Genomic DNA, 27,434 nt, shown 5'->3' on the forward strand with positions numbered 1-27,434 from the left:
TAAAGAATCAAATTGAGCAATAAACCAAAAAAAAGGAGATTCACAAGTCAAATCAATGGACTCAAAGCATATTTGTATATACTCTGGATTGTATAAATACTATATATAATATATTATGCAAATTATATTATGTTTGATTGTGGTGGGTAGATGGAAAGTTTGTTAATTTTCAAAGTAAATTATTAGGATTCAAGCCTCTTCACTCACATCTACAAATGAACAAGAGGTTTAAGGTTTCAAGTCTTGCCATTGCTTAGGACTAATTTGCTAGTTCTTTGGTTGAACGAACCGATCAACAAGTTTTGATTGATTTTCTATTAATTCAGGTTTTTGGGGTATAACCAAATTGGCCAGTATTTTAAGCCACAGTTCAAGCAAAGGACTTAGATATAAAAATTGACCCACAACTTAATGACTTAAACTTTTGGGTTAAAAGTGATATTCAACTCTTATATATAAATCTTATTTATGTGCATGGGCTCTCCATTTTTTGTCAATTCCCCTCAATGCACAACAGAAATCAAATAATATGCTATACAAATAAATTGCAAAGTAATATATAAATATTAAATAATGCATTATAAATTTGTAATGTATAATTTTTAATGGGAAGTGAACCCAGAAATCTAGTCAACTTAATGTGGGCAAGATATTTATTTCTTAATCATTTTTCACAAGTATTACATGTAATTTTGTATAATATTTCAATCAAACTCAGAAACATATATATTTATTATAAAATTGCATTTAGATATATAAGCATCAACAAAATTAATCTATATCGCTGAATCATCGAGAAAATTTTGTGTTTTACTAAAAAGAATACCGCTTAGGTAATGCCCTTCAGTCAGGGCAAAGTCCGTTCCAATAGCCTTTACAGCCTTGTGTTGGGAATATCTCCATAGTTATCTGATTTATTTCTTTCATGGGAGATATTCCCAATGCAAGGTTGCAAAAGGCTGCTCGAAGGGTGCGAGCACCGACTTGCCCTGATAGAAGCCGAACTCTCATTTGGAAGCCTAAAGCCGGCAGATTGGTAAATTTCCAACATTTATCAAACTACTCAATCGGGATAATTGGTTGCTGTAAGATTTCCAAAGTCAAATATCAGTCAGATGCCATAAACCTTACATAAACATTGATATCTGCATTAGAAATGGTAACTCCCAATGAAGTATATTCTAAATTTCACGTTTGGTATCACTGACACGACTAAAAGAAAATGCCACCAGATTCTTCCTTGTAGAAAGAACTATAACCGAATAGGGGAACGTTCTGCACAAGGCCTGGGGAAAGAGGGAATGAATGGACAAATGGACATAGCAATGGCCTCTATTGGCAACATCAGCACCCTAGATGGCAAAGAATAGTTAAAAAAAGGCTGTCCAAAAACAAGCACAAGCCACAGTTTTCATGGCAATCCTACTTTACTAGAATACAACCCCATCTGAAATCCTTTTCTACAGAAACTGTTCAAACTTCACTGGCAGCAAGAAAGATGGCCAAAATACATTAATTTAGACTTAACCACTGAAAGTCCTGTACTGTTCTTTTTTGTCTTTAGATTAGAACAATCAATTAAAGGCAACTAAAATCCTGAAGGGAAATTTATCTCAAGCAATATGCTCTGCCAAAGTAAGGATCTTAACATGTTTCTTCTTCCTTAGCTCATGTGGAACTGGACCAAATACTCTAGTACCAATTGGCTCTCCTTGTTTGTTGACAAGAACCACTGCATTATCATCAAACTTGATCTCACTCCCATCACAACGGCCCCGCTGCATGGCAGCACGCACAACTACACCATAGACAACATCCCCTTTCTTGACTTTTCCACGAGGTTGGGCTTCCTTCACTGATGCTATTATTGTGTCTCCCAGTCTTGCTCCTTTCTTCCCCTTCAAAGCTTGTATGCACATTACACGCTTTGCCCCCGAGTTATCTACAACCTTAAGGTTAGTCCTCATTTGTATGAACGTCCTTTGCTGCTGTAAACATGTAAACACAGCTTGATATCAGCTTGATCACTAATAACTGGACATTCAAGGAGTTGTGAGAATAAATAGAAGACGAAAACTAAAATGCAAATCAAACTAGATACACAGCTAAGAATATTACATAGAGAGTAGACCTATTATTTGACCGGTTTAACAAGATAATAAACACAAAAAAAATGAGAGAAATGAGAACATACTAATTTCACAAAGCAAATGAATTTGTCTTGAGATCCCTCATTTTCAGATGAATCAGATCAAGGTTTATTGTCAGATTTGTAGATTTGTCTTTCTTCTTTATGTTTTGGATCATCAGCAAAATATGAATAAAGGTAGGTTTATTGAATAGTTTTCCAGATACAGATAGGAGTAGTTTTGCAGATCAACGTCATTATTTGAAACCCTTCTTTGATCCTCTTCACTGGCTTTTTTTTTATTTCTTCATAATGATCTCTGAATTTATGGTTAATCATTTGGACTTATTTTCTTTCTTTTCCATGTCCTACTTGCAATTAATATACAACCTTTTATCAAATCGACTGAAATCTCCATCAGATGGAGATCGCTGAACTTATGGTTAATCTTCTTTTCCCCTGTTCTGTTAAAACAATGATACCTTGAGATTGCAGTAGACTAAATCAGAAAAATAAAGCCTTACTGATCTCCATTTGATGCCTCCCCTGCAAGATTATGTATTGTATTTGTATTAAATTTCTTTCTTTCTTTCTTTCTTTTTTTGAAACAAATGGCAACAAAAAAACATTGTTCTTTTGAATCCTTCCAAATAAACAACAGTGCAATCTGCCCTTTAAACTGGTTTGTTTTTTGCATTTATACGAACTGAAATGTTTTGTATTTGTACCATGCAATTTTGTGTTTACACTCTTGCTAAATGCAGCCTATGGAACATTTTAATTTGAAAGTTTTCTGAGCAATTCAGGCACAAAATGACAAAAATCTTCATTCATGAGTGAAAACCCAAAAAAACTAGAAAGTAGGTTCTCAAAATTTGGATAGGGAAAAATAAAAGTCAACTGAATTTGAGATGAATCTTAGATGATCTTGCACAAAATGACAACAAATTCCTAAAAAGAAAAGAACTGGAAATGGCTGAAATATTAAAAAAATATGAAAGAGAGAGGGATCTTAGCTTGGATTGTTTTAAGGGTCCTAAGGAATGATTTGAAGCCTTGTGCTTAGCTGAAAGATATGCTAACAAGAAGATCTTGATTAAACATGTAATAGAGAACCATGGGAGAAGAATGAGAATTTGGAAAGTGGAGACAAATTGTTTTTTTTTTTTTTGGTGGGGTGGGTGGGTGGGCGCTCACATTGAGAAGAAACAAGGAAGAATTAGGCCACTGAAGAAACACATTCAATTCATTTTTTATCCAAAACAAGGCTTGCAAGAGATATTCATTTGCAAGCTTCAGTCCATAGAAAGCATAATAATTTAGTTCTACTTATCCTATAACCATGCACAACCTAAATAAGACCCAAATAATGACTAGATTATATTAACATCAAGTAAAATTACCAAAATACCTCTAAAGAAAAAAAATACTTAAAAATCAGAAATTGGGAAAAAAAATCGGGAACACTTATTGGTTGATTCTAGGAATATCATGCATCATTCTTCACCCAGTTTGAGAAAATTTCATCCTTGAATTAGATTATCCATAACTTGCTAACGAGACTCAACAAAGAATAGTCCTAACTCCCAACTAACCAGCATGAATTATAAGTATCTGTACAATGAATTCACGAGATTTTGATCATCTTTCCATCATCATGCCTTAATGGGTATGCTCTTAATAAACAGACTATGACATTTTGATTTCCTAAAGAAGTAGCCAGCTTCTATTAAAAAGTGTAATAAAAAATTTGCTATTCCACAAAGCAAAGCAAAGAAAATTATAGTGCACTATGTGGCAGGTATTCATACCCCACATTAAGCTTGAACAATAGAATAATCTGCGTATAAATAATGCAACTGGAAGCCAAAGACAACATCATAGAAATAAAAACTAACCAGAGATAAGAAATTATTGCAAGTCATCGTTGTTGCCATCTCATGTGATGCTCCCAGAAAATTAGATGAATTGATGCCAAAATTCCCCAACAATGACTGACCTACTATATTTTTTAACATAAATTAAATGAGATTCAATTCAGTTGCCCAGAAAATAGTGATACATTATAAAAGAAGACAAATACTTTTGATATCCTTTTAGTTAATCCTAAAGTATTTGGTGGAATTATTTGAATAGCATGCCATGCATGTATAATAACAAAGTTCAACAACACAGAAATGAATTAAATTAGAACAAAGAATGGTTACAACAACAGGCTATGATTAAAAAAAAGCACAGATTTAGAAAAGCTGACCCAATCCAAAAATTACAATTGAACCCAATACAGGTAAGTTCTTTGTACCCCTTGCTTAGCTAAACCATCTGCCATGCTGTTGGCAGCTCTCCTCACCCATTTAACTCAGATTCACATGTCCTTTGATAGCCATTTAAATCGTCCAAATTCATTCCTCAAATGCCATGTCACCCCCTCCCCCTTCTGCAGCCATTTCACAACAGTTTTCGAGTCTCCCTCAATGAAAATCTATTAATACCCAACTCTTTTGCCTTTTCAACCCCATATACTGCAGCCCAAAGCTCTGATCTTGCCACATCACCTTGTTCAACAGGTCCGGAGTATAAAGCAATGATGTTTCCTTCTTCATCCCTAATGGCCTCCCCATGCTTGAGGGGTCCAGATTACCCAGACAACTCCCATCAAAATTCAGCTTCTTCAAGCCACCTATTGGAGGTGACCATTGTCTCAGCAGATTTCTGTCATCTAGATGACAAGGCAACAATAACACCCCAAGCCCTGAAAAAGTCTTCAACCTTAAAATCTGAAAACAGCTTCAGGATTTTGCCCAGTGTGCCACTCTCAAAGTAATTATTCCAATCAAAGCTTCCTTGCTTCTTTCTCTTTCTTCAAATATTCTTGCATTTCTTTCCTTCCAAACAATCCAAAGCACCACTGCCCTAGTACACTTCCCCAAGATCCTACCCCTCCTTTTAGTGCAACTAAGGCTAGTAGAGCTAAACAATCCTTCAAACCTGTTAGGAGACCATCTGCATCCAAAGAGGGAAGCAAACCAATTCCAAATAGAGCTAACAAAAGGGCATGAGGTTAGAAGATGAAATGCAGTCTGGCCATTTATAACTTACATAGGACACACCAGCTGCAGGACAAACACCAAGTTGGTCTTTTTCTTTGAAGCAAGTCAAAGGTATTGATACAACAATGAAACACTTCCCAAGAGAAAGCACTAAACTTCCTTGACTGGGTAAGGAGAAGGGGAGGTGGCTACCAAGGAATTTAAGAAAGATTTACAAGAAAACAACCCATCAGAACTAAGGCCCCAAATCCTAGAATCTGAGCCTCCTCCCAAAAACACTGAATTCAGCAAGCTTAACAACTCTGACACACTAGAAATTTCAGATTCTCTAAGGTTCCTGTTAAAGCCAAAGTTCCAGTTCCACCCTGAAGGATGAAGGTGCTGGCCTATGAAGTCAAAAATAGGTCTACCCTTAAACCTGGAACGATCAAATAGAGAAGGAAATCTCTCACCTAGAGGATATCCCCAATCCACACATCCTCTCAGAATCTGATTTTCTATAACCCAAAGCCAAGCCATCAGAATTAAGAAAGATTTACAAGAAAACAACCCATCAGAATTAAGGCCCAAAATCCTAGAATCTGAGCCTCCTCCCAAAAACACTGAATTCAGCAAGCTTAACAACTCAGACACACTAGAAATTTCAGATTCTCCAAGGTTCCTGTTAAAGCCAAAGTTCCAGTTCAGCCTTGAAGGATGAAGGTGCGGACCTATGAAGTCAAAAATAGGGCTACCCTTAAACCGGGAACGATCAAATAGAGAAGGAAATCTCTCGCCTAGAGGGATATCCCCAATCCACACATCCTCTCAGAATCTAATTTTCTAACCCAAAGCCAAGCCATACCTAATATGGTTTAGAAAGATAGGAAAATTTTCATGGATGGCCTTCCAAGGAGCAACCAAGGTAGCTCTATGGAGACATCCAGCATCTCATCCATTCTTGGCATGCCTAGTGTTTTAAAAGCACAAGGCGCAAAAAAGGCGCAAGGTGAGGCGCGTGCCTTTTTGAGGCAAGGCACACAATTTTAAAAAAAAAAAGCTAAAAATTCAAAAAAAACATCAAAAAAATTATAAAACATAACACTAATAACAATATACTTAAGTTTTAAAATAAATGTTTTAAAAAACCTATTATCTAAAATTAAAATACATAAATATAATGTGTAAAGCATATTCAAATGAGAATTTAAAAATGAAATCAAACATATAAAACATTTCAAGCATATAAAACCCACAATCTCTTTTTTTTTCTCAACTGCATCATGTAGCTAATGTGACATATTACATTCCTAATTCTACGAGCCGCCTTTGTGCCACGCCCCTCGAGGCAAGCCCAAACAAGTCCATGTTAGGGTCTTAAACCCAATCGCCAGACTCAAAAAAAAAGGAAAAAGCGGCAAATTTTCAAAGGGCGTACGCCTGGGCACACCAGGCATACGCCTTTTGAATGGGCTTTGCCTAGGACTTGGGCGAGGTGCCTACCCTAAAATGTGCCTCGCCTGTGCGCCTAGGCACACCTTTTAAATCACTAGACATGCCATGAATACATGTAACAATTTTGTGCCATAATTTCCCATTTTCATTGATACCCAGCAGCCGGTCCACATGCAACCATCTATGTTAATTCCAGGTAAGCCTGTCCATTTGGTTTTAGATACTAACTTGGGTTCTCTACCTATAACAGATGTCCTAGAATCCCAACCGGACCAACCAACTAGTAGCAGGGAAGTGGCGATTGATAATGATGGAGTCTGATTAGAGAAGGGAGTTGGGTTGTTAGAAAGGAAACAAGAGGAGTTAGAGTGGATTTGGGAGCAGATTTGTGCTCTGCTGGAGGAATTGATAGAGGTGGCTCCCAAAAACCCTGAATCAGAGGCAAGAACCAATAGATTGGGGCAGGAAGTAGGAAATAAAGGGCAGAATAGGAAGTCAGTGGGAAATAAGGGTAGGAAAAAGAAGAGAAAGTCTGAAGTAGAGAGACTAATAATGGACATTGAAGGGGATATCGAGTTCAATGGCAAAGGGGAAAGAAAGAAGGGTTCTCAATGAAGGAACACTATATAGGAGGGCTAAATTCTTGAAAGGTAATGAAGATAATAAGCTGGAATGTAAGGGGTTTGGGCAATGCTAGAAAAAGGAGATCGATTAAGGAGCTACTTAGGAGAGAAAGACCTGATGTTGTGATCTTGCAGGAGACAAAATTAGTTGAACTGGATAGAAGGTGGGTCAGGGAGATCTAGAAAATAAGAGGGGTAAGATGGTGCTCAGCTCCGTCATGGGGAGCCTCGGGGGAAATAGTAACTTTGTGGAGGGAAGACTTCGTAGAACTAGTAGAGGAGCTAGTAGGAAACTTCACTGTATCCCTAAAATTCAGAATGGTGGAATATGGATTTATTTGGGTGCTAAAAAATGTGTATGGTCCAAATAATCATAGAGAGAGGAATGAGTTATGGGAGGAGCTTCATGGAATTCAAGGTTTGTGGAAAGACCTTTGGTGTTTAGGGGATTTTAATGCGATAAGATTAACAAATTAGTCAAATAATCTCACACAAGCCATTACAACTAGTATGAGGAAGTTCAATGACTTCATAAATTCCTATGAGTTATGGGAGCTTCCTTTACTACAGGCTACCTACACTTGATCCAACTTCTGAGAAAACCCAACCTTCTCAAAGCTAAGGCCCTACCTAGGATAACCTCTGATCACTACCCTATAGAAGTAGGACAAGAATCTCTTGGTAATGGACCTAGACCATTCAGGTTTGAAAACATGTGGCTGACACACCCGGACTCCTTGCCTAAGGTTAAGGAATGGTGGAGTGAAGAAATGAGAGAAGTGAAATGGGATGGGGTTAGATTCCACAAAAAATTAAAAAGGTTGAGAGGCAAAATAAAAGAATGGAATAAAGAACAATTTGGAAGAGTGGAGGTAAAAGCTAGATTATTGGTTCAGATTGAAGAGTTAGATGCAAAAGAATCCCAAGGGATGATGGATGAGAAAGACGGAGAAATGAAGAGGAAAGTGAAAAAGGAGTTAGAGGAAACTTTTTTGAGCGAGGAGATCTCTTGGAGACAAAAATCCAGACATAAGTGGATCAAGGAAGGGGATGGGAATGCCAAGTTCTTTCATGCTTTGGCTAATGGGAGAAGGAAAATTTTGATATTAAAGCTTGAAGTTGATGGTGTGGAGATAACCTCTCAAGAGGAGATTGCCAGTAGGATTGTGGATTACTTCAAATCCATCTTTCAAAGATCCTTAGAGAATTGGTTAATAGTAGGGGAGGAGAATTGGCCAACTTTGAACCAAACAGATAAGGGATGGCTGGAAAGAATGATTGAGGAAAAGGAAATTAAACAAGCTGTTTTTTCTATGGATAGGGCTAAGGCACTGGGTCCTAACGGATTTACAATGGCATTTTATCAGGACTATTGGGACAAAGTGAAAGAAGACTTAATTAGAGTATTTAGAGAATTTGAGGATAAACATTGAGTCCTGGAATCAATGCCACCTTTATAGCTTTAATTCCCAAAAAGAATGATGCCAGACACCCCAAAGATTTTCGGCCAATTAGCCTGGTGACAAGCATCTATAAAATTCTGGCAAAAGTGCTCACTAGGAGGATCAAAGCAGTTCTCCCCTCTCTCGTTAGCCAAGCACAAGGAGCCTTTATACAAGATAGACAAATTACAAATCAGATCCTTATTGCAAATGAGAGTGTGGAAGAGATGAGGAGATCGGGCAGGAAAGGATTTATTTGCAAATTGGACTTGGAGAAAGCCTATGACTTAGTGGATTGGAGTTTCCTGCTGGAGATGTCAAGAAGACGTGGATTTGGGGATAAATGGTGTAATTGGATAACAGGATGCTTAAACTCTTGTCATTATTCAATGTTGGTGAATGGGGTGGTTAAGGACTTTTTTCCAGCCAATAGAGGCTTAAGACAAGGGGATCGGGGATCCACTCTCCCCTTTCCTCCTTACACTTATTGCTGATGTCTTTAGTAGGATGATCTCCAAAGCAGATGAGGAGGGCCAAATAAAGGGATGGAGAATAGGGAGTAGAGGCATTCCAATAAACCACCTTCAGTTTGCTAATGATATTGTTATTTTCTGTGAAGGGAATGAGTTGAGCAAAGTGGAGAACCTTAAGATTTTAATTACTTATGAGAGGGTCTCCAACTTGAAGGTAAATTTTGATAAAAGTTGTGTGGTTGGAGTAAACATGGAGAATAGGGAGATTGAATCCATCGTAGAATGCTTACGTTGCAATATTTCTTCTTAGCCTTTGACATACTTAGGGCTACCCTTAGGAGCCAACCCTAAAGAAAGTAGTTTCTGGGCCCCTATTGTGGAGAAATTTGATAAGTGCTTGGCAGCTTGGAAAAAGAATTACATTTCAATAGGGGGTAGGTTGACTTTAATTAAGGTTACACTAGCCAACCTTCCAACCTACTTCCCTTCAGTGTTCAGGATTCCTCCAAGGGAGGCTAAGAAACTGGAGAAGAGAATGAGGAACTTTCTATGGGAACCAGGAGAGGTGAAAAAGGATCACTTAATCAGATGGGAGATAGTTAACAAACCAAAGGAAGAAGGGGGTTTAGGAATAGGGAACATAGTGCTGAAGAATGTAGCCCTTCTAGGGAAGTGGCTATGGAGATGGCTCAGAGAGAGAGAGAGAGATTATGGCATGAGGTGGTGGCAAGCATTCATGGTTGTGCAGTTTCCCTTCACAAACATGAACCAATTACAACTTTTCTCCCGAGCCTGTTAAACCCCTTATCTTTAAACTGGGACTTTGTGTTTTGTAGAGGGTTAAGGGATGGTGAGTTGAGTTGTGTTATTGAGCTAATTCTTTTACTAGAATCCGTTTGCTTGGACCCCACTTCTTCTGATCAAAGGATTTGGATTCCTCTTCCAAAAGGTACTTTTTCTTGCTCTTTTTTTCTAAAATCCCTCAGTTCTAACCCCATTTCCCAAGGATTCCCTATCAAAGAAGTCTGGGCACGACCTATTCCCCCAAAAATTGTTGTATTCTATTGGAAAGTCTTCTATGGGAAAATCAATACTTGGGAAAACTTACAGAAAAAGAGACCCTCTCTTTGTCTTTCCCCAAATTGTTGTTCCTTGTGTAAGGCCGAGAATGATGATTGTTTCCATTTGCTGATCTCCTGTTCCTTTGCTACAGTACAGCTATATGGAGGTGGAGCCTTTGTTTATTTGGAGGTAGGTGGTCTATGCCTTCTGATTTAAGCTCGTTATTCAACCCATCTGTCTTTGTTTGGCACACTAGAAGAGGTAAGGTCATGTGGAAATGTGTCAAGGCAGCCACTTTGTGGACTCTTTGGGAGGAAAGGAATGCAAGAATTTTCTTAGAGAAGGAAAGAGGGTTAGATGAAATGAAGGATTGTATTCTAACAAGAGCAATCCATTGGCTGAAAACTGTGGATATTTTTTATGACTTGTGGAGGAATTGGCTAGCAATAGCTAACACTTCAACAAAGAAGGATAGAATTCTGTCAGAATGAGTTCCACCTTTGGAAGGTGTCATCAAGCTGAACTTTGATGCAAGCAGCCAAGGCAACCCTGGGCCTTAAGGTATAGGGGGTATCTTGAGAAATAAGGACAGCAACATAATTTCCTTATTCTTAGGACCAGTGGGAGTGGGGGATTCCACAAGGGCAGAAATCCTTGCTCCAGTACAAGGAATTCAGATCGCCAACCAGCTTGGGGTGGAGCATCTCCTAGTTGAAAGGGACTCTTAGGTGGTAACAAGGTGGATCCTAAACTTGGATACCACCATTTGGGGCTACAAAGATCTCATCAAAAAAGTAAAGTGGTTAACCAGCAATATGAGAATTGAGGTAAAATGGGTTAGTAGGTCTGCTAATTCTTTGGTTGATGCTTTAGCCAAACAGGGGGTTTATAGGGAATATCTATTTTGTGCTTCTTTGTAAGTTGTTATTAATTTGGAAATCCGTACTTAACCAGCTCGGAGAGGTTGCAACTCGTGCCTCTCCTTGGGGACTTTGTACTATTGTCTATTGCTGATTAATAAAATTATTTCAATTATCAAAAAAAAAAAAAAAAACTCCATAGAAGATGAAATGCAGTCTGACCATTCATAACTTACATAGGACACACTAGCTGCAGGACAAACACCAAGTTGGTCTTTTTCTTTGAGGCAAGTCAAAGGTATTAGTACAACAACGAAACAGTTCCCAAGAGAAAGCACCAAACTTCCTTTATTGGGAAAGAAGACGGGGAGGTGGCTACTAAGGAATTTAAGAAAGATTTACAAGAAAACAACCCATCAGAATTAAGGCCCCAAATCCTAGAATCTGAGCCTCCTCCCAGAAACACTGAATTCAGCAAGCTTAACAACTAGAACACACTAGGAATTTCAGATTTTCTAAAGTTCTCATTAAAGCCGAAGTTCTAGTTCAACCCTGAAGTATTAGGGTGCTAACCTATGAAGTCAAAAATAGGTCTACCCTTAAACCTGGAAAGATCAAAAAGAGAAGGAAATCTCTCACCTAGAGGGATATCCCCAATCCACACATACTCCCAGAATCTGATTTTCTAACCCAAAGCCAAGTCATGCCTAACATGATTTAGACTGATAGGAAGAATTTCATGGATGGCCTTCTAAGGAGCAACCAAGGTAGCTCTATGGAGAAACCCAGCATCTCATCCATTCTTGACATGCCACAAATACTTGCAACAACTTTGTGCCATAATTTCCCATTATCATTGGGGAACCTCCATACCCATTTGCTAAGCAAAGCCAGATTCTTCAACTTGACATTACAGATTCCAAATCCCCCTTCTGCCTTCAATTTCACTACTATGAGAACTTTTCTAGGATAAGTTTCATTCAAAACTTTAGTGAAAAAGAAATTATTAAGATTGTCATACGAAGTATGAAGTTTACCAATCCAAGTAATTGAGCTTATATTCCTGACTAGGTGCAATGCATGTAGGATGCCAAAGCAAGCAGAACAAATGACCCAAGTACTGCTGAGATACAATACCACAAAAATAACATTAGTATGAGTCCACAGTTCTAATTATGTTCTTATACCACAAATAAAATGCCACACTGATATAAATGTAACTACTCCATGCAATGCCACTTATTGACTAAAGTACTTGTTCAGGAAAAAAAAAACGAAGAGAGAAGGAAAACAAGAATAAAATGATATATATTGCTATACATATGATAAATAACCAAATGAATAGCCCAGGTCATAATGGTTCTATACAATTTTAGTGTTTATGCACTCAGGTCATAATTATTAAGATAATTAGTGCTTTTACACTTCAAGTAAGACTATCGTGGAAACACTTTGAAGGACTTATCCAAGTAATTCAAAGAGAAGAGAAGATTTTTATAAGAAGACATCTAAATGGACATGTGGGGAGAAGAAGTGCAGCTTATGATGTGGTGCAGGGAGGATTTGGCTTTGGAGAAGGGAATGAAACAAGAAATACAGTTTTATAATTTGCAATTGTTTATGGTATGATAATAGTAAACACATTTTAAAAAGAATGAAGATTTAATAACATTTAAAAGTGAATCAAACTTAAGTCAAATAGATTTTTCTTTTTCTCCTTTCTAGCAGAATAGAACAAGTGATGTGCAAAATCTACAAAGTTACTTGGCAGGAAAGCTTAACCACACAATAGAGATCAATGGTAGTAGATGTGCACATTAAATAATGAAAGAGAAATGGAAAAGGAAATAGGTGCTGATGAATTAGGTGGGAAAAAAGGAGAAAAAATAGTACAATTTAGAGGCGTACTGGTAGCAAAAGGAAAATAGAAGATGGAGAAACTAATAATATGTGGCTTGAAATGGCTAACTTTATAAAAAAATGAGTTAATAGGTGGGAAGGTCAGCTAAAGTGGAGCTGATAACAGTATTTTTTTATTTTGATAAATGAAGAATTTATTAGAGAAAGAAATCAGGAGCAACTTTTCTAGCTGCAACCTCTCCAACCCCTCAAACACTAAAACAGATTACAGTCGAGCTCAATACAAATATTCCCTTATTACCCCTTGCTTGGGTAACTAGTCAGCCATAGCATTAGCAGATCTCCCTACCCATTGTATTCTAACATACAAGTTTCTCATCAAGCATTTGAATCTTAAGTTCATTTCTGAAGCACCAAACTGCAGTCTCTGGATTCTGTAGCCACCCCACAACCACCTTAGAATCACCTTCTATTAGTAGCTGCTCCACTCCTATCTATACAACAAACTGTAGCCCTTGTAGTGCAGCTAATAGTTCTGCCCTCGTGGGGTCCCCCTCACCTAAAGGGCCTGAAAAAAGAAGAGCCACAGAACCACTTTCATTCCTTATAACCCTTCCCATCCCAGAAGGACCTGGGTTTCCGAGGCCACTCCCATCAAAATTTAATTTCAAGAAGCCTTCAGGTGGGGGTAACCAGCTCATGAGCATCTTTGTCTTCAATAAGGAACTGCTTGTCACTTCTGCCCAATAACTCCATAGGTCATCCAAAGAAAACTGCTGAAATAACTCCAAAGATTTTAGCCACACTATAGCCCTGTACAGGATACAGTCCTTCAAATCTTGTTGGCTTCGCATGTTCTCTAAGAATGGGTCTACCACAGACCTCCAATATAAGGGTGAACAAGAAGGGCAATAGTTGATCTCTTTGCCTTACCCCTCTTTGTAGAAACAAAATCTTTTACCACCTCATTTACTAATACCAAGTAGGGAGTAGTAACAAGATCTTAAACATCCAGCAATGCATTTCCTCTAACAGTCTTCAAAGCCACATCTTTCTAAGGTCTCTCCCAAAAATGACTAGTCCACTAGATTGTATGCCTTTTCTAAATCCAATATAGGAAACTCTTGTTATCAAACAGATAAGATAGCAACAACAAATACAAACAACTCAATGCTGACAAGACATATATATTTTCTGTTTACAAAGCCTAGCATATGAAACACATAAGTTATGTCAAACACTCTAAATTTAGGATATGCAAGATGCACGTGTTTTACAAAGGAAGACAAATTAACTTTTGTGAAGTAATAAAAAAAAAAATCTTGCATTAGCATCTAGAAGATAATCCCAATGAGAAGTGTGGTTTTCATACATAGCTATCGCATGGATCATAGATAATTATATATAACCAATAACAATGTTATACGAAGAAAGTAAATCAAACTTGTAAAACTAATAGAGAGCATACCAGTGAACAATCTAGAAGTACGACGAATCATCTCTGCAGCTAAGGTGCCAATCTAAATAAACTACTCCTGCTTTCCTGTGTCATTGTCAACCAAAAAGTAGTATTAGACAAGAATCCTTCAACAATGTCTGACAAGAATTTTCTACTCCAAAATGATGTTTTTGCTCACCTCAGTTGTGTAAATAATTTAAATACAGATTAAATAGAAAAAATTAAAACAGAAAAGAAAAACAAAATGATGTTTTGGACAAGAATCCTTCATTCTTCGGTTTATTATGAGAGATCATGTAGTATATTAACATTCATCGACAGACATGAGCAGTAGGGTAGGGAACGACAGACATGAGCAGGAGCTGTATATTAACATTCATCACACAACATATACTGGTTCTCAAACAAAACATTTGGGAGTCAAATAACGAAAATACCAGTCGATATGAAATACCAACCTGCTGCGATTTCGACCGCAGGTAATAGATTGCCGCCGCTGGAACGACTCCCGCCGCTGGTTCAGTGAGAAGATGAGGGAGAGGAGAAAACACAGTGAGAAAATGAAGGAAAATGGTAAAAATCGCAGTGAATGGAAGGAGTACACTCTGCCATGAAAGAAATCTTACCTCAATGTTCGCCAAAGGGAAGAAACGAGCAATGGGGAAATTAAAAAATGAGTATACTCCGCCAAAGGGAGAAAACGCAGTGAGAAAGGGAAGAAACGAGTATACTCCGCCGCTGGTTGGAGAGAGCAATGGAAAAGATGACAAATTAAAAAATGGCTTAGGGCTTAAATCGCTTATTGATAAAAAAAACGAGCAATGGGGAAAGATTGTGTCGAATGTCGATGGGAAAACCTGCTTTCAGATTCGAAGGGCACTAATGGTATTATAATTTTTTTTGGGGGACAGTTTTGATAGGAAAAAATAAAAAATGGCTTACTGTTTAAGTCCTTAAAAAAACTTAAAATTTGGGCTTAAAAAAATGAGGGCTTATTTTTAAAATAAACACTTATTTAGAATAAACTCCACTAAGGGGTTAATGGTGTAGTCCCCACTAGACCTGTTCATGGGCCGGGTAGCCCGACGGCCCGGCCCGCACCCCGGTCGGGCTTGGTCATATAATTAGGCCCGCAGGCCTGACCTCGGGCCTAACACAGTAAGCCCGACTGTGTTTCGGGTCAGGCTCGGGCCCGGCCCGACTTAGTATTATATATTTTATAAAATATATAATATATATATTATATATTATATAAAATATATAAATAATATAATATTTATTAAAATATATATTTATAATTTAATATATATATATATATATTTTTTATTCTTTTCTTTATAATTTCAATCTCTCTCTCTATTCAGCCACTTCAACATTAATAATAGTAATAGTATAGGCTAAATTTCGGGCCCGAGCCCAGGCTCGGACTTCGGGCTTTTTATGAGAGCCGGGCTCGGGCCCAAGTTGTAGGCCTGATGGTCGGGCCGGACACGGGCTCGGGCCCAAATTGTAGGCCTGATGGTCGGGCCGGACACGGGCTCGGGCCTTAGAAAAATTTGTTAATACACAGTAAAAGCCCGGCCCGGCCCAGCCCATGAACAGGTCTAATCCCTCCCCACCCAAATAAGCGCTAAGCACTCTCAAACATGGCCCAATCTTCTTCTTTTGATTGAGCTTTCATGTACTGCTGGCTTTTCCACTCCCGAGTGACTCCATTCTCTTCTGCTCATTATTTTTATGCTTGGGGTTTACCTTTTCAAATATTTCTCATTACTGGGTTATAATTTTTAGGATTTAGTTGGTCGATAAAGCTGAGAGAGGGATATGCTAGATGAATGAATGGCCATTGGAATCGAGAAGATGTTTCAGGAACCCACACGCTTGTAGCTTCAATCGGTTTTCCTGCCAAATAGGTAAACTGTTATTGTTTAACTTTTATTTCTTATTAATCGTTACTTTTAGATTGTTGAATCTGAGTTCAATTTCCATTTAGTAGAGAGAGTGAACCTGTATGTTTCATTTCCAATTAGCAGAGAGGGAATATTGTCTTTCTTGTATTTTTCTTGCTTAGAGTTTAGGTCTGTATTTTTGAATGTTATGGCCATTTTCTCTTGCTGTTATTTTTCAAAAGACTCTGCAGATAGTGAGTAATAGAAGTTCCCTTATCCAAGTTTTAAATTTTTAGCTGTTAATAATGGAACAAATAATCCATTGCTTTATTACCCCTGTTTCTATTGGATTTAGGTAAACGGTTGGGGGGAGCTTAAACATGAAAACATGAGGCTCTCATGCGGTATAAATCTGTTCATATTCAATAATTTCCTATTGTGCAGATCTGTTTCAACATTGACTTCACATTGTAAGAGGCATTTGGTTTTTTATAAAAAGGAAACCTTGTGAAGCATTAAAAGGTGCAATAGCATAAAGAATTGCACACCGCAATTCCTCATAAATATTGGGGCATACCAACCCTAGAGGAAGAATTGCACACCACAATCTGAATAAGTTCATTTATGCTTATGTATGTTATGACTAAATCACAACAATGTAATTTGGATAAGTCCTGCACAATTGTGGTAGGAGTTTCATTGGAGATGCATAAACTCTTAAACATAGATGAAACCAGCATCTTTTTTTAAGCTAGTCGTATGCTTTCATAGCTGCTTCAACATTATCATTATCAAACTAAACTTGAGTGCTCATTCTTTTTACACTAGATGCTCTACATCTCCTAGTTCCACTTCACTTGCTTTGCTTCTCCGTTATTCTAAAATAGCAACTTTATCTCCTCTAGAGACTTTCCCTTTGTTTTTGGGACAAATTTACAACAAAAACAACAGAGAGAGAGAGAGAGAGAGCTAATATCATGGAAAAGATGAAGAAGGTTCCCGCCACTGTAATGGCATTGGAAATAGAGAGGAAGGACATGGCAACTAGTAGGGGTGCTCATGGTTCGGTTAACCGAACCGTGGGGTTATTTTTTGAACCAAATCGATTTGATCAGTTTTTTGAATATTTGAACTGAAACCGAATCGATGCAACTGGTTAACCGGTCGTTGATGGGTTAACCGATGGATCGATTAACTGTAGTTTGGTTTTTTAGTTTTTTATGCACTCAAAGTAAAGAGAGAGAGAGAGAAAGGTTGTCGTTCTATCTGGTCTTTGGGATTTTTTTTCCATTGGGGAAGAAGAAGAGAGATGAGAAACTGAGAACTCAGAGGCCGCCGATCAGAGCCCAGAGGTCATTGGTCAGAGACTCTAAAGCCGTTGGTCAGTATGGGGAAGAACAAGACTAGAGAGATAAGAGATTGAGAATTGAGTGAGTGAGAAAGGAAAAGGCGTTTAATCTGAGAGAGAGAACTGAGAGATGAGAGAATGAGAAATCGAAGGTCTTCACCCATCGGTCGGAGCCCAGAGGTCATCAATCGGAGACTTGGAGGCCGTCATTTGGTTTGGGGAAGAAGAAGACTAGAGAGATGAGACTGAGGACTGAGAACTAAGAGTGAGAAAGGAATTTAGCCATTTAAGACAAGTTAATTTGATTCAAAGAGAGGAAATCATTAAAAGTTGTTGGACTGGGCAGATAAGTGTCGCTCTAGATCTGCACGTCTGCAACAAGAAATATAATATATAAATCATGAAAATTGAAAAGTTGAATCACCATAAAGTCAGAAAACACAAAGGAATGCATTAAAAGTCAAAGGAGAAAATATATTATAATATATTATAAGATAGAGGACTAATCTTAAAAATAAAATATAATATTTTATTACATATTAGAAATCTGCAAGAAGCCTTTTCAATTTTAAAAAATATAGACTATTAGTATACATATACCGGTTGGTTTGGTTAATTGCCGGTTTTTTAAAGGTTAACCAAAACCAAACCAGAATTGTCAGTTTTTAAGAATATCAAACCAAAAACGAACCGACCGATTCGATTAACTGAGTTTTTTATTCGGTTTCGGTCGGTTCGATTTTTCAGTTTTTTTTGCTCACCCCTAGAAACTAAGTCACTGTACACCCGATTTCCTACTGCCCCTAAGGCTGATGCTTGAGCTTGCAACCTTAGAGGGAAAATTTCAGATGTCAACACCCAACAAATTGAACCAATTCCCTCTGAGAAAAAAAGCTACATTCCCACAAACTGCTAAAATCTCTAGCACAATTGTAGCTTGTCCATGCCCCATTAAAGAAGTCTTAATGCAAGCAAACAAGGAGTCATATCATCCCAGTTGTGCTCACATATAGAAGTGGCTTTCTTCCCACTCTATCTTGGTAAATCCAACAGCAATAGTTGCAGCAAGAAGTGGACCATTATCCTTTCTTCTAACTTCTCTAAATATTATCGAACTGTAATATACAGTTGCATCGATACTTGTGATCTGTTGTAAACATTGGATTCAAAAATTCACACCACACAACATTTTCTTCATGCTTCTCTGCATTAGCAATACTTGCTACTTCTTGTATCTTGGCCAGCCTTTGTTCCACCTCACTCTCACGAGTACACAAAATTCAAGATACCCTCCTCTATATCACTAAAACAATTTCGTATATTTAAGATTTTTTAGTTAATACCACAAAGCCTCTTATCAATTTTGTCACTAGCAACATTGCACAATTCATATTTGAGAGAGAGAATTGTTTTAGCTTTTACCTTTATAATAATTAATAGATAAAATTAACTAATAAGTTAAGTAAGTTTTGTAATTTAATGGCCATTTCCCCTAAAAAATTAAGGGTCTATTTGGTTTGCAATGGGAATTGGAATGGTCAATTCCCATAGTCTGTTTGGTTCAGACAATAATGGAAATGAAAATTGAATTTAGCAGGAATGGCATGTCATTACCAAGGGAGGGGTAGGGAATGGTCATTCCCCCAAATGGAGGGATGCCATTCCATCAAGAATGGGAATGAGATTCAGATTCCGCCCAACCAAACAGTTGGATATTCCGATTCCAATTCTAGACCCCTATTCCATTGAACTAAACGCAGCCTAAGTAATTATGACTTTGAGATTTAATACCCTTCTTAGAGGGAAATTTTTTTCATTTTGGATTTGCATAAGTCAAATAGTTGCTTATTTTAAATTTTATTTTGATTTTCCAGAGGAAAAAAAATATTTTCTTATTGGATTAATTTAGAAAAGAAATCCAATTTTGCACAAGTTTGATTTTATTTATAAGAACATGCAAAATAAAATTGAAAAAACTTGTTTATAACAAGTTTGATTTTATTTAATTTTCTATTTTCCAATTTACATAATTCTAATAGAGTAATATATCTTGTCATTAGCCCCTACGAAGCAGGGGCACCCTTGCTAGTATATAATTTATAATCCAATACATATAATATATTACATATAAATTATACATACATACAAATATATATTTTATATTTATATATAATATAATATATATCTAATATATAATTTATATTATGTTATAAAAGAATATAATTATTATTTTAAATATATTATAATTAATACATATAATTATACTTTGATCTATGAGCCTCTCCATCTTCCGGGTAAATGTACAGTTTAACATTGGTTATTTGCAAAATTTAAAGAATCAGACTTGATCGAACCAGTTGAACCATGACCTAGAAACCTAATCGGTTTGGTCATACCCAAAATTGTAGTAGGGGAAAAAATATGTCAAAATCAGTAACCCGGTTTTGGTTTTAGAAAATCAGTCGGTTTTTTGACAATTTTGTTTTTTGCACATAAATGTGGACTTTAAAAGCCATAACTTTATGCCCGGATGTCCAATTAGGGTGATCGTTTTTTTTTATTTTGGGTAGCTTTTCGAGATTTACATGTTTTTAAGGTGGAAAATGTGCTTTGTTCCATTATTTTTGCTAAAAATGTCTTTTTTGCTTTAAATATTAATATTTTAATATAAAAGGTTGAAACTAAAAAAATGCATAATCGACAAAAAACCAAAATGGACAAAATTTTTCCATAAACATACAGAAATTTGCAAGTTGCATGTTAATTCAAAGAATCGTATCATAGTTGCATAAAATAGATAATGTGCCATATGGACCGTATTTTTCCATACAAATATTATCACATGTTCATATGAGTTATAATAAACATATCACTACGTCTTAGTTTACTCAAGTTTTGTAGTTAATTAACATATGATTAAATAGACATCATAAGCCACATCAATAACATCATACATATGATGTTACAACTACAACAAGCAACAATTGCAATGTATTTAATGTTGGGCTTGGTTTGTGATGTGGATGAATTATGGTAAATAGTCTCCTAAGTGATTTTGGATGGGTCCCAAGGTATTCATCCACCTAAATAAATGATCATCTATGGTTTCCTCGAATTGGACAGCGAAGAAATGTTGCCCATAATTTGTTTTAGTTTTTGTTATACATAGGGTCATAAGACCATTTCCACACGAGCATTGCAAGTAAATCTCTTCGACCATTTGCACTTTCAAAATACAATGTTAATAAGCATAAAAACATCATAATCATATAAAAATCAAAATAACATGATAATTTATATGAGATAGATAAAACATTAGCTACGACATCATACATAAAATACCAATAATATCCAATCATACAAATATCAAACAAAAAATGCATCCAATTACAAATTATCATAAATGTCAATAGTAACACATACAATTATATAATGACTAAAAAAGCTATAGGTAGAACACTAAGTCATTGTTGATTCTTTTGGTACCGCTCCCGTAATGCATTAGCAATATTGTCCCTAATAATGCTCATTTTGATATTGGAAGTAGAAGAACTAGCAACTTGTTGTCTGATTCCAAGACCATCACTTTCATCATTTGATGTCACATCTTTATTGACCCAATGATTAATATTCACATCCTTGCATGCCCCTCTCTTTATGAAGTATGTTATGAAACACACTACTATGATTTACTGTTGGATGTCCAAGTCATAGCATGACATGTTTTTCAATATTGAAAATTTGCTCTTTAGTATCTTGAAGCACTGCTCGATGACATTGTGCAAAAAAGAGTGAGTGTAGTTAAAAGAATCCTCCTTGGATCTAAACCTACCACTGTGCCCACAAAACTCACTAAGATGATATTGTTGTATAGTATATGGAGTTAGGAATCCTAATGCATTAAGAAAACGAACATCAACGAGATAATATTTACCTACATTTCAACATGTGGTTAGTATGAAGAATAATTGAATAAATGTATAGTGGATATAATATTTTATTTTGAATCACCTGGAAGAGGTATTGAAAACCCAACATTTGGCCTAGCCATGGTTTCTGCAAGTATCCTAAAACAAATCATGTGCAGATCCTTCCTAACCAATGTATACAAAGGTAAAAAGCATATCAAAATTGCATATTACTAAGACATTTGATGTACAAGCTTTTTTCCTACCCTTATAAGATATATGCTCAACTTGCGGCATATGTGCCATCCGTAGCACTAATGCAATCCTATTGGTATAAAACAAACTCAATAGGAAATCATAAACAATAATAAAATAGTAGTGTGATTAATATTATAAATACCTTAAACATTAGGTAGAATCTCTTTGACTTCCTAATATATGTCGAAACTTGATCGATGGGAGGTAGAGTCACTATCTCTCTCCCTACTTTACCATCAAGCGGCTTTTATCATTTTGGCTTACAATTATAAGAAAAAATGCCAAAGTCTCCTTCATAATGATATTCCTCATGTCTTTCATGTATCCCCTTTGCCTAAGTAGATTCGCAAAGTTTTTGAACATATTCGTTCTATCCTAAATGACTCATAAAATTTAGTATTTTATGCCATACATATGTACGTCCCTTTAGGGAAAATGTCCTACATGGTCATTTTAATATTTTCATATTGTATGCATCCAACACCAAGGCATTGCAACACCCATCCTCATCATGTCATCGTCTGATGGTGATGAATCATCGTCATTTGCATGCCTTTTATGCCAACGTGTCATCATGATGTTATGTTCCACTATAATAGAAAATAATTACTCTATGATGGTTAACATAAACAAGATCAAACAAAAAATACATTCCAAAGCAATAATCCAATATACATTAGACTAATGATTATGTATTCTCACATGGCTTCCCAAAAACAAAAACATATAATGAAACCTAACATAGTCCACATAGGAGTTCCAAAAAAGTCATATAGGAAGCATATCAAAATACCCATGAAAACCGGACTACTAGTTTGAAGTCCATAGTAAATGATAATAAAATGTCAATGATGGCTCAATGGTCCATCACCCATGAGAGCAGCAATCCAATCGTTCCTATGTTTAGGTCTTACTAACATGAAAGATTTCCTTCATTTTGCATCATAAAAGAGTTCCATCGCTTTGAAGTAACAATAGAGTGAAAAGTGTGAGTTGTCGTACATATCATTAAGAATGTTCATGCATTGTTGTATTTCTTCCCTCTCTATCATATCCTTCATTTTCTTCTCCTTTAACCTTTCCTCATTATCATTTCTCTTGCTATTTCTCTCTTGTACATCACTACATCTTGTTCCATTCATCTCCACCCAAGAGACTTTGTTGGAGAATGTTATGTCTTTTCCCCTTCTTCATGGCGGTTGGAGAATCTCCAATTCTAGTATGACGTTCAAGGGACTTTGTTGGGATGTCATCGTTAAGATCAACGATATTGGGAATTAACAATGATTCCCTAGTAAGGGGGTTCCACTGTCTTGAATATCAACTACTGCTACAGAGCTAGATGGTTGTGTGGACTCGATAAGGTGATATGAATCCATGTTGGTTGAGTAATCCCTATTTTCCACTGTTTGTGTCTTCTCAAAGATGTAATCTAATTCATCCCAGTGTTGATATGTTATTATCCTAAATTTCTTTGCCCACGTCCATTTTTACATGTGTTTATGTATAGTCAATATTTACATCAATCAACTTTTAAACCATGTCAATGTTTGTGATTCACTAACCTTGTAAACATTTTACTAAACATCTTTATTGGCAACTGGCATCTTGGTCTCAAGATCCACTATAAACCCATTATGCTTTATAAGTTTGTTGTAATCCTAGTGGCATTTCCTAAGTATGTTGTATTTGTTCTTAAATTGCACATGCACATAATTCTTATTATGGATTCGATTAAATTTTTTTCTAATAGAGTTCCACCCTATATTGTTGAAACTCGATGTAGGTCTGTTTCCATTTGTCACCATCTTAACCATCAACCGGATGATTGTCACTTTTTTCGCATCAATCCATGTTGTGGATTGGTCAATTATTATACAATCATCATTAGCTGATGTATTTGTTTCCATCCTATTTCCCACACGATTGTGTATTAAATAAGAGTACACTCATAATTAAAGTAAAACAGGAGCACAGAACCATTATTCTATATGTACCATTCCCTAATAGAAACATAAGTGTCCAAATAAAGATGTGACTACACAAAAGTATACAAAAATATTGATTTTTCTTACCCCAACATGCAAATTAAGTAAGAAATAAATTTTTTGTACCATGATTTCTTTTCCTTTTTGTATCTCTAAATTAATTGATAAAATCGTTTATGGTCCTTGCCCATTCCAAGAGTTCAGCCCTTCGAGAAGTTTTGGTCCTTGCCCATCCCAAGAGTTCAGCCCTTGGTAAAAACAAAATTTCATGAATGGATGCTTAAGCAAATGGAACTGTAGTCTAGCCCTTGGAGAAGTTCTAGTCCTGCCCATCCCAAGAGTTCAGCCCTTGGATTGTAAGAGCTAAGAGTTCAGCCCGCGGAGAAGTTCTGATCCTTGCCCATCCCAAGATTTTTAGCCCTTGGTGAAAACAGAATTTCATGAATGGATGTTTAATCAAAATTTCAGCCCTTCGAGAAGTTTTGGTCCTTGCCCATCCCAAGAGTTCAGCCCTTGGTAAAAACAAAATTTCATGAATGGATGCTTAAGCAAATGGAACTGTAGTCTAGCCCTTGGAGAAGTTCTAGTCCTGCCCATCCCAAGAGTTCAGCCCTTGGATTGTAAGATCCAAGAGTTCAGCCCTTGGAGAAGTTCTGGTCCTTGCCCATCCCAAGAGTTCAACCCTTGGTGAAAATAGAATTTCATAAAGGGATGTTTAGTCAAAATTTGCATACAAAAAAAAGAATATCAAAATATCATGAATGGATGGCTCTACAAGTTCCTTTGTATACAAAGAATTCTGCTATAGGGCAAATGTATGTTAATATTGTTGGGATGGTAATGTGAAAAACAACAAAGGCAGCGATTTGTTGGGTAATATGGGAAGAGAGGAACAACAAAATTTTCTTGAAAAAAAGTAGAACAATAGAGGAAGTGATTGATAATATCAAGGCAAAAGTAGCTCATTGAGTAAAAACCTTGGATAGCTTTCAAGTCTTCTCATTCATAGGCATTCTAAGAACATGGTCCGAAGTAACATAGTCATTGATAGTAAGAGATAAAGTAAGGTTGGAGTGTAAACCACTAGAAGGCAATCAAGTAAAACTGGATTTTGATGGGAGCTCCTTTGAAAATCCGGGCATCTTAGGAATAGGAATATTCAGAGACTCTAAAAGGAGGATATTGGGTATATTCTTAGGACCAATTGACATTGGAAACTCACTGAAGGCTAAACTGTTGGCATTACTACAAGGGTTAAAGCAAGCCAAACAGCTAGGATACAAGCATGTTGAAGTGGAAGGGGACTCAAAAGTAGTAATTTCATGAGCAACAAACAATAGTCATGCCCCATGGACGTTTAAACATGTGATTAGGGAAGTGGAGAAGATTGCAAAGGAGGTTGATGCTGAATTTAAATGGGTCTAAAGAAGTGCAAATGGGCTAGCTGATGGTTTAGCAAAACAGGGGCATTGAGACAACAATTGTTTCGGGTTGCACTATAATAAGGGATAGAACAGAGTGATTAAAGAAGATCAATTGTCCCATCACCAAGTTGTATAAATTGTTTACAATCTAAATTTTAATAAAATTTACTGATAAAAAATATTAATTGTTAACCCTAGTTAGGAGTTCAGGAGTTAGAAATCTATGCTGATATTCAAGTTCAAGGGTTTTGTTGTTAAAGGTTGGCTGTTTTAATCAGTTACCCTACTTACAATCCATTAATGATCTTTCATCTTTGGGTAGAACATCAGTCCTACTAGAGAGAATTTCATCTCTATCTGCTGGTTAATTCAGTCTTTCCAATCAAGGAATTAACTAAGGAAAGTTTCTTGAAATGAACTTAAATAGAGGCTGAATTTCTTTTCAATCCATAGCAATATTGATGACTTATGGATGATGTTAAAAAGAGGTCTATCTAAGCAACAACAAGAAAATTAGCTGGGTTACTTTCCCATACACATCCATGTATCCAAACAGGATCAAGTCCAACGGTTCTAGCATCAATTATGGGTTTATAGAATAGAAAAAGACTAAATAATATTGGGAAGCTGCCAAGCCAACTAGATAAATTTACATGTAAAACATAAAAAATAAATGCTTAATTCCCAACTACTCAAAGCAACTCCTTGCTATTGTTATAAAGGGGTAAAGCAAAAAAGAGGAAAGCCAAATTTACAAAGAGAAGATAATGAAAAGGCACACTATAAGACCAAAGTTCATATGGATTTGAATCAAAATCCATCATAAATTCTTATTTTTTTTTCAGTTAGTTAATATTGTTTTTTGTTAATAAGTGTTGCTTCACTTTACCATGGAATGTGTGATTTGTTTTACATTTTTGAATCATTTTTTACTTACTAATTATGGAAGGTCAACTACTGTACGATGAAATGCAGCATGGAAGAATGCAATTTAAGGTTGAAATTATCTTATCTTTTTATTTTTTTGCAATTTTCTTGCACAATAGATCCGGCTCCATCTACTAATTTCCCATTTATCTATTTGGTTTTCTTCTTTGTCATTTTCATAAATTATGGGTTCTACTTTAATTTGATGATGTGTTTATGTTTTTCTTTTGTGAAATCGTTATTAGTGAGCCATGGGAATGGCAATGGGATGAAGATTTTCTCCAAAAGGATTCCAATCTTGGAGATTTTGAAGACATTTTGAAGAAGATATCTTATGTGGAGGTGGTGAATTTGTTTCAAATAGATGCCTCAGATTATCTATGGGATGAAATAAACCAAAATGAAGAAGATTTTTCCTACATGTTAGATGAAGGCTTGTGGGGATTTTGCTTACCATACTATTGAAAGTGGTAATGCATTTTTTCCTCTTTCTTGTAACCCTTGTGGCATTTATACTTGGAATTGTAATTTCATTGTGAGGATTTTGCTTACCATACTTGGAACCTTGTTTGTTTTCCTAAGGCTGCATTTGGAAATGATGCAAATAAGTGTGAATGCAAATATTAGTATAAAACAATCCATATAAATTGTAAAGTTGGGTTAGTTTTGCACCGACAAATTTACCTTCTTACAAATTTGACTTTTAGTTGTAATGGATGCAAACACGAATTCCAATAAAGCATATGCCTTTTTTATCAAAAGCCCACTTGAATGCAAATTTACTTCTTTTTTTTTATTTTTGTACTTTTACATCTTATTATCAATGCATAAATGTAATGTTGCCAAACACAGGCAAAAGTGAACCAGAGTGCAAATTGACCCTAAACCGAGATTTATATTCCATTTGCATCATTTCCAAATGCAGCCTAAAGAACAACCTTCATTGCCGCCACCCACATAATGGCATCTGATGATTCCTTAACCATTATTAACTACTAGAACTATAGATCCGATGATCCATAAGCAAAAAAAAAACAAAATTAAAGATACAAAAATACTAAGATATGATGATTCAAAAATAAAAAAAAAAAAACATTTGAAGACACACCTACGGCGGTTCCGAAGACAAATAAGGTGAGGTGATTTCGAATAGAAGATAAATAGGCTGGACACAAGTATGCTTGACCCCTAGTAGCTAAAAACGAAAAAGTCTGGTGAAGTCTGTTCTTTAGCAATGAGTTCGACATTTAGGGCCGACTAAGAGAGCAATAGTAGTGGAAGAAAGAATTGGGATATGCTCC

The 27,434-nt window shown here is 36.3% G+C and overlaps 1 protein-coding gene, 1 long non-coding RNA gene and 1 pseudogene across 9 annotated transcripts; 1 reads left to right on the forward strand and 2 right to left on the reverse strand.

The window, feature by feature from the left end:
• Window positions 1-1,408: 1,408 nt before the first annotated feature.
• Window positions 1,409-15,243, reverse strand: LOC104601530 (large ribosomal subunit protein uL14mz). 8 transcript variants are annotated; one of them, XM_088894062.1, is made up of 6 exons: window positions 15,018-15,242; window positions 14,850-14,905; window positions 14,401-14,475; window positions 12,110-12,195; window positions 4,027-4,127; window positions 1,409-1,985 (listed from the first exon to the last, which is right to left on the reverse strand). In XM_088894062.1, exons 5-6 carry the CDS (start codon window positions 4,063-4,065, stop codon window positions 1,614-1,616), a joined length of 411 nt encoding a protein of 136 aa, XP_088750188.1. In that variant the 5' UTR covers window positions 4,066-4,127; window positions 12,110-12,195; window positions 14,401-14,475; window positions 14,850-14,905; window positions 15,018-15,242; the 3' UTR covers window positions 1,409-1,613. The 8 variants fall into 8 exon arrangements, with proteins under 8 accessions (XP_088750188.1, XP_088750187.1, XP_010263187.1 ...); XM_088894061.1 differs by having other exon boundaries at window positions 4,027-4,130; XM_010264885.3 differs by having other exon boundaries at window positions 1,409-1,988; window positions 4,027-4,130; window positions 12,110-12,192; window positions 15,018-15,239.
• An 823-nt stretch (window positions 15,244-16,066) lies between these two features.
• Window positions 16,067-26,664, forward strand: LOC104601532 (uncharacterized). Its single transcript, XR_735880.2, has 3 exons — window positions 16,067-16,304; window positions 16,636-16,684; window positions 26,379-26,664. It is a non-coding gene; the product is annotated as an uncharacterized LOC104601532 (long non-coding RNA).
• LOC148790001 (putative polyol transporter 4 pseudogene) lies at window positions 16,702-19,007 on the reverse strand (annotated as a pseudogene).
• Window positions 26,665-27,434: the final 770 nt, after the last annotated feature.

The sequence above is a fragment of the Nelumbo nucifera genome, chromosome 8 (genome assembly GCF_055504915.1).
Source record: "Nelumbo nucifera cultivar China Antique chromosome 8, China Antique-T2T, whole genome shotgun sequence".
Classification (NCBI taxonomy): domain Eukaryota; kingdom Viridiplantae; phylum Streptophyta; class Magnoliopsida; order Proteales; family Nelumbonaceae; genus Nelumbo; species Nelumbo nucifera.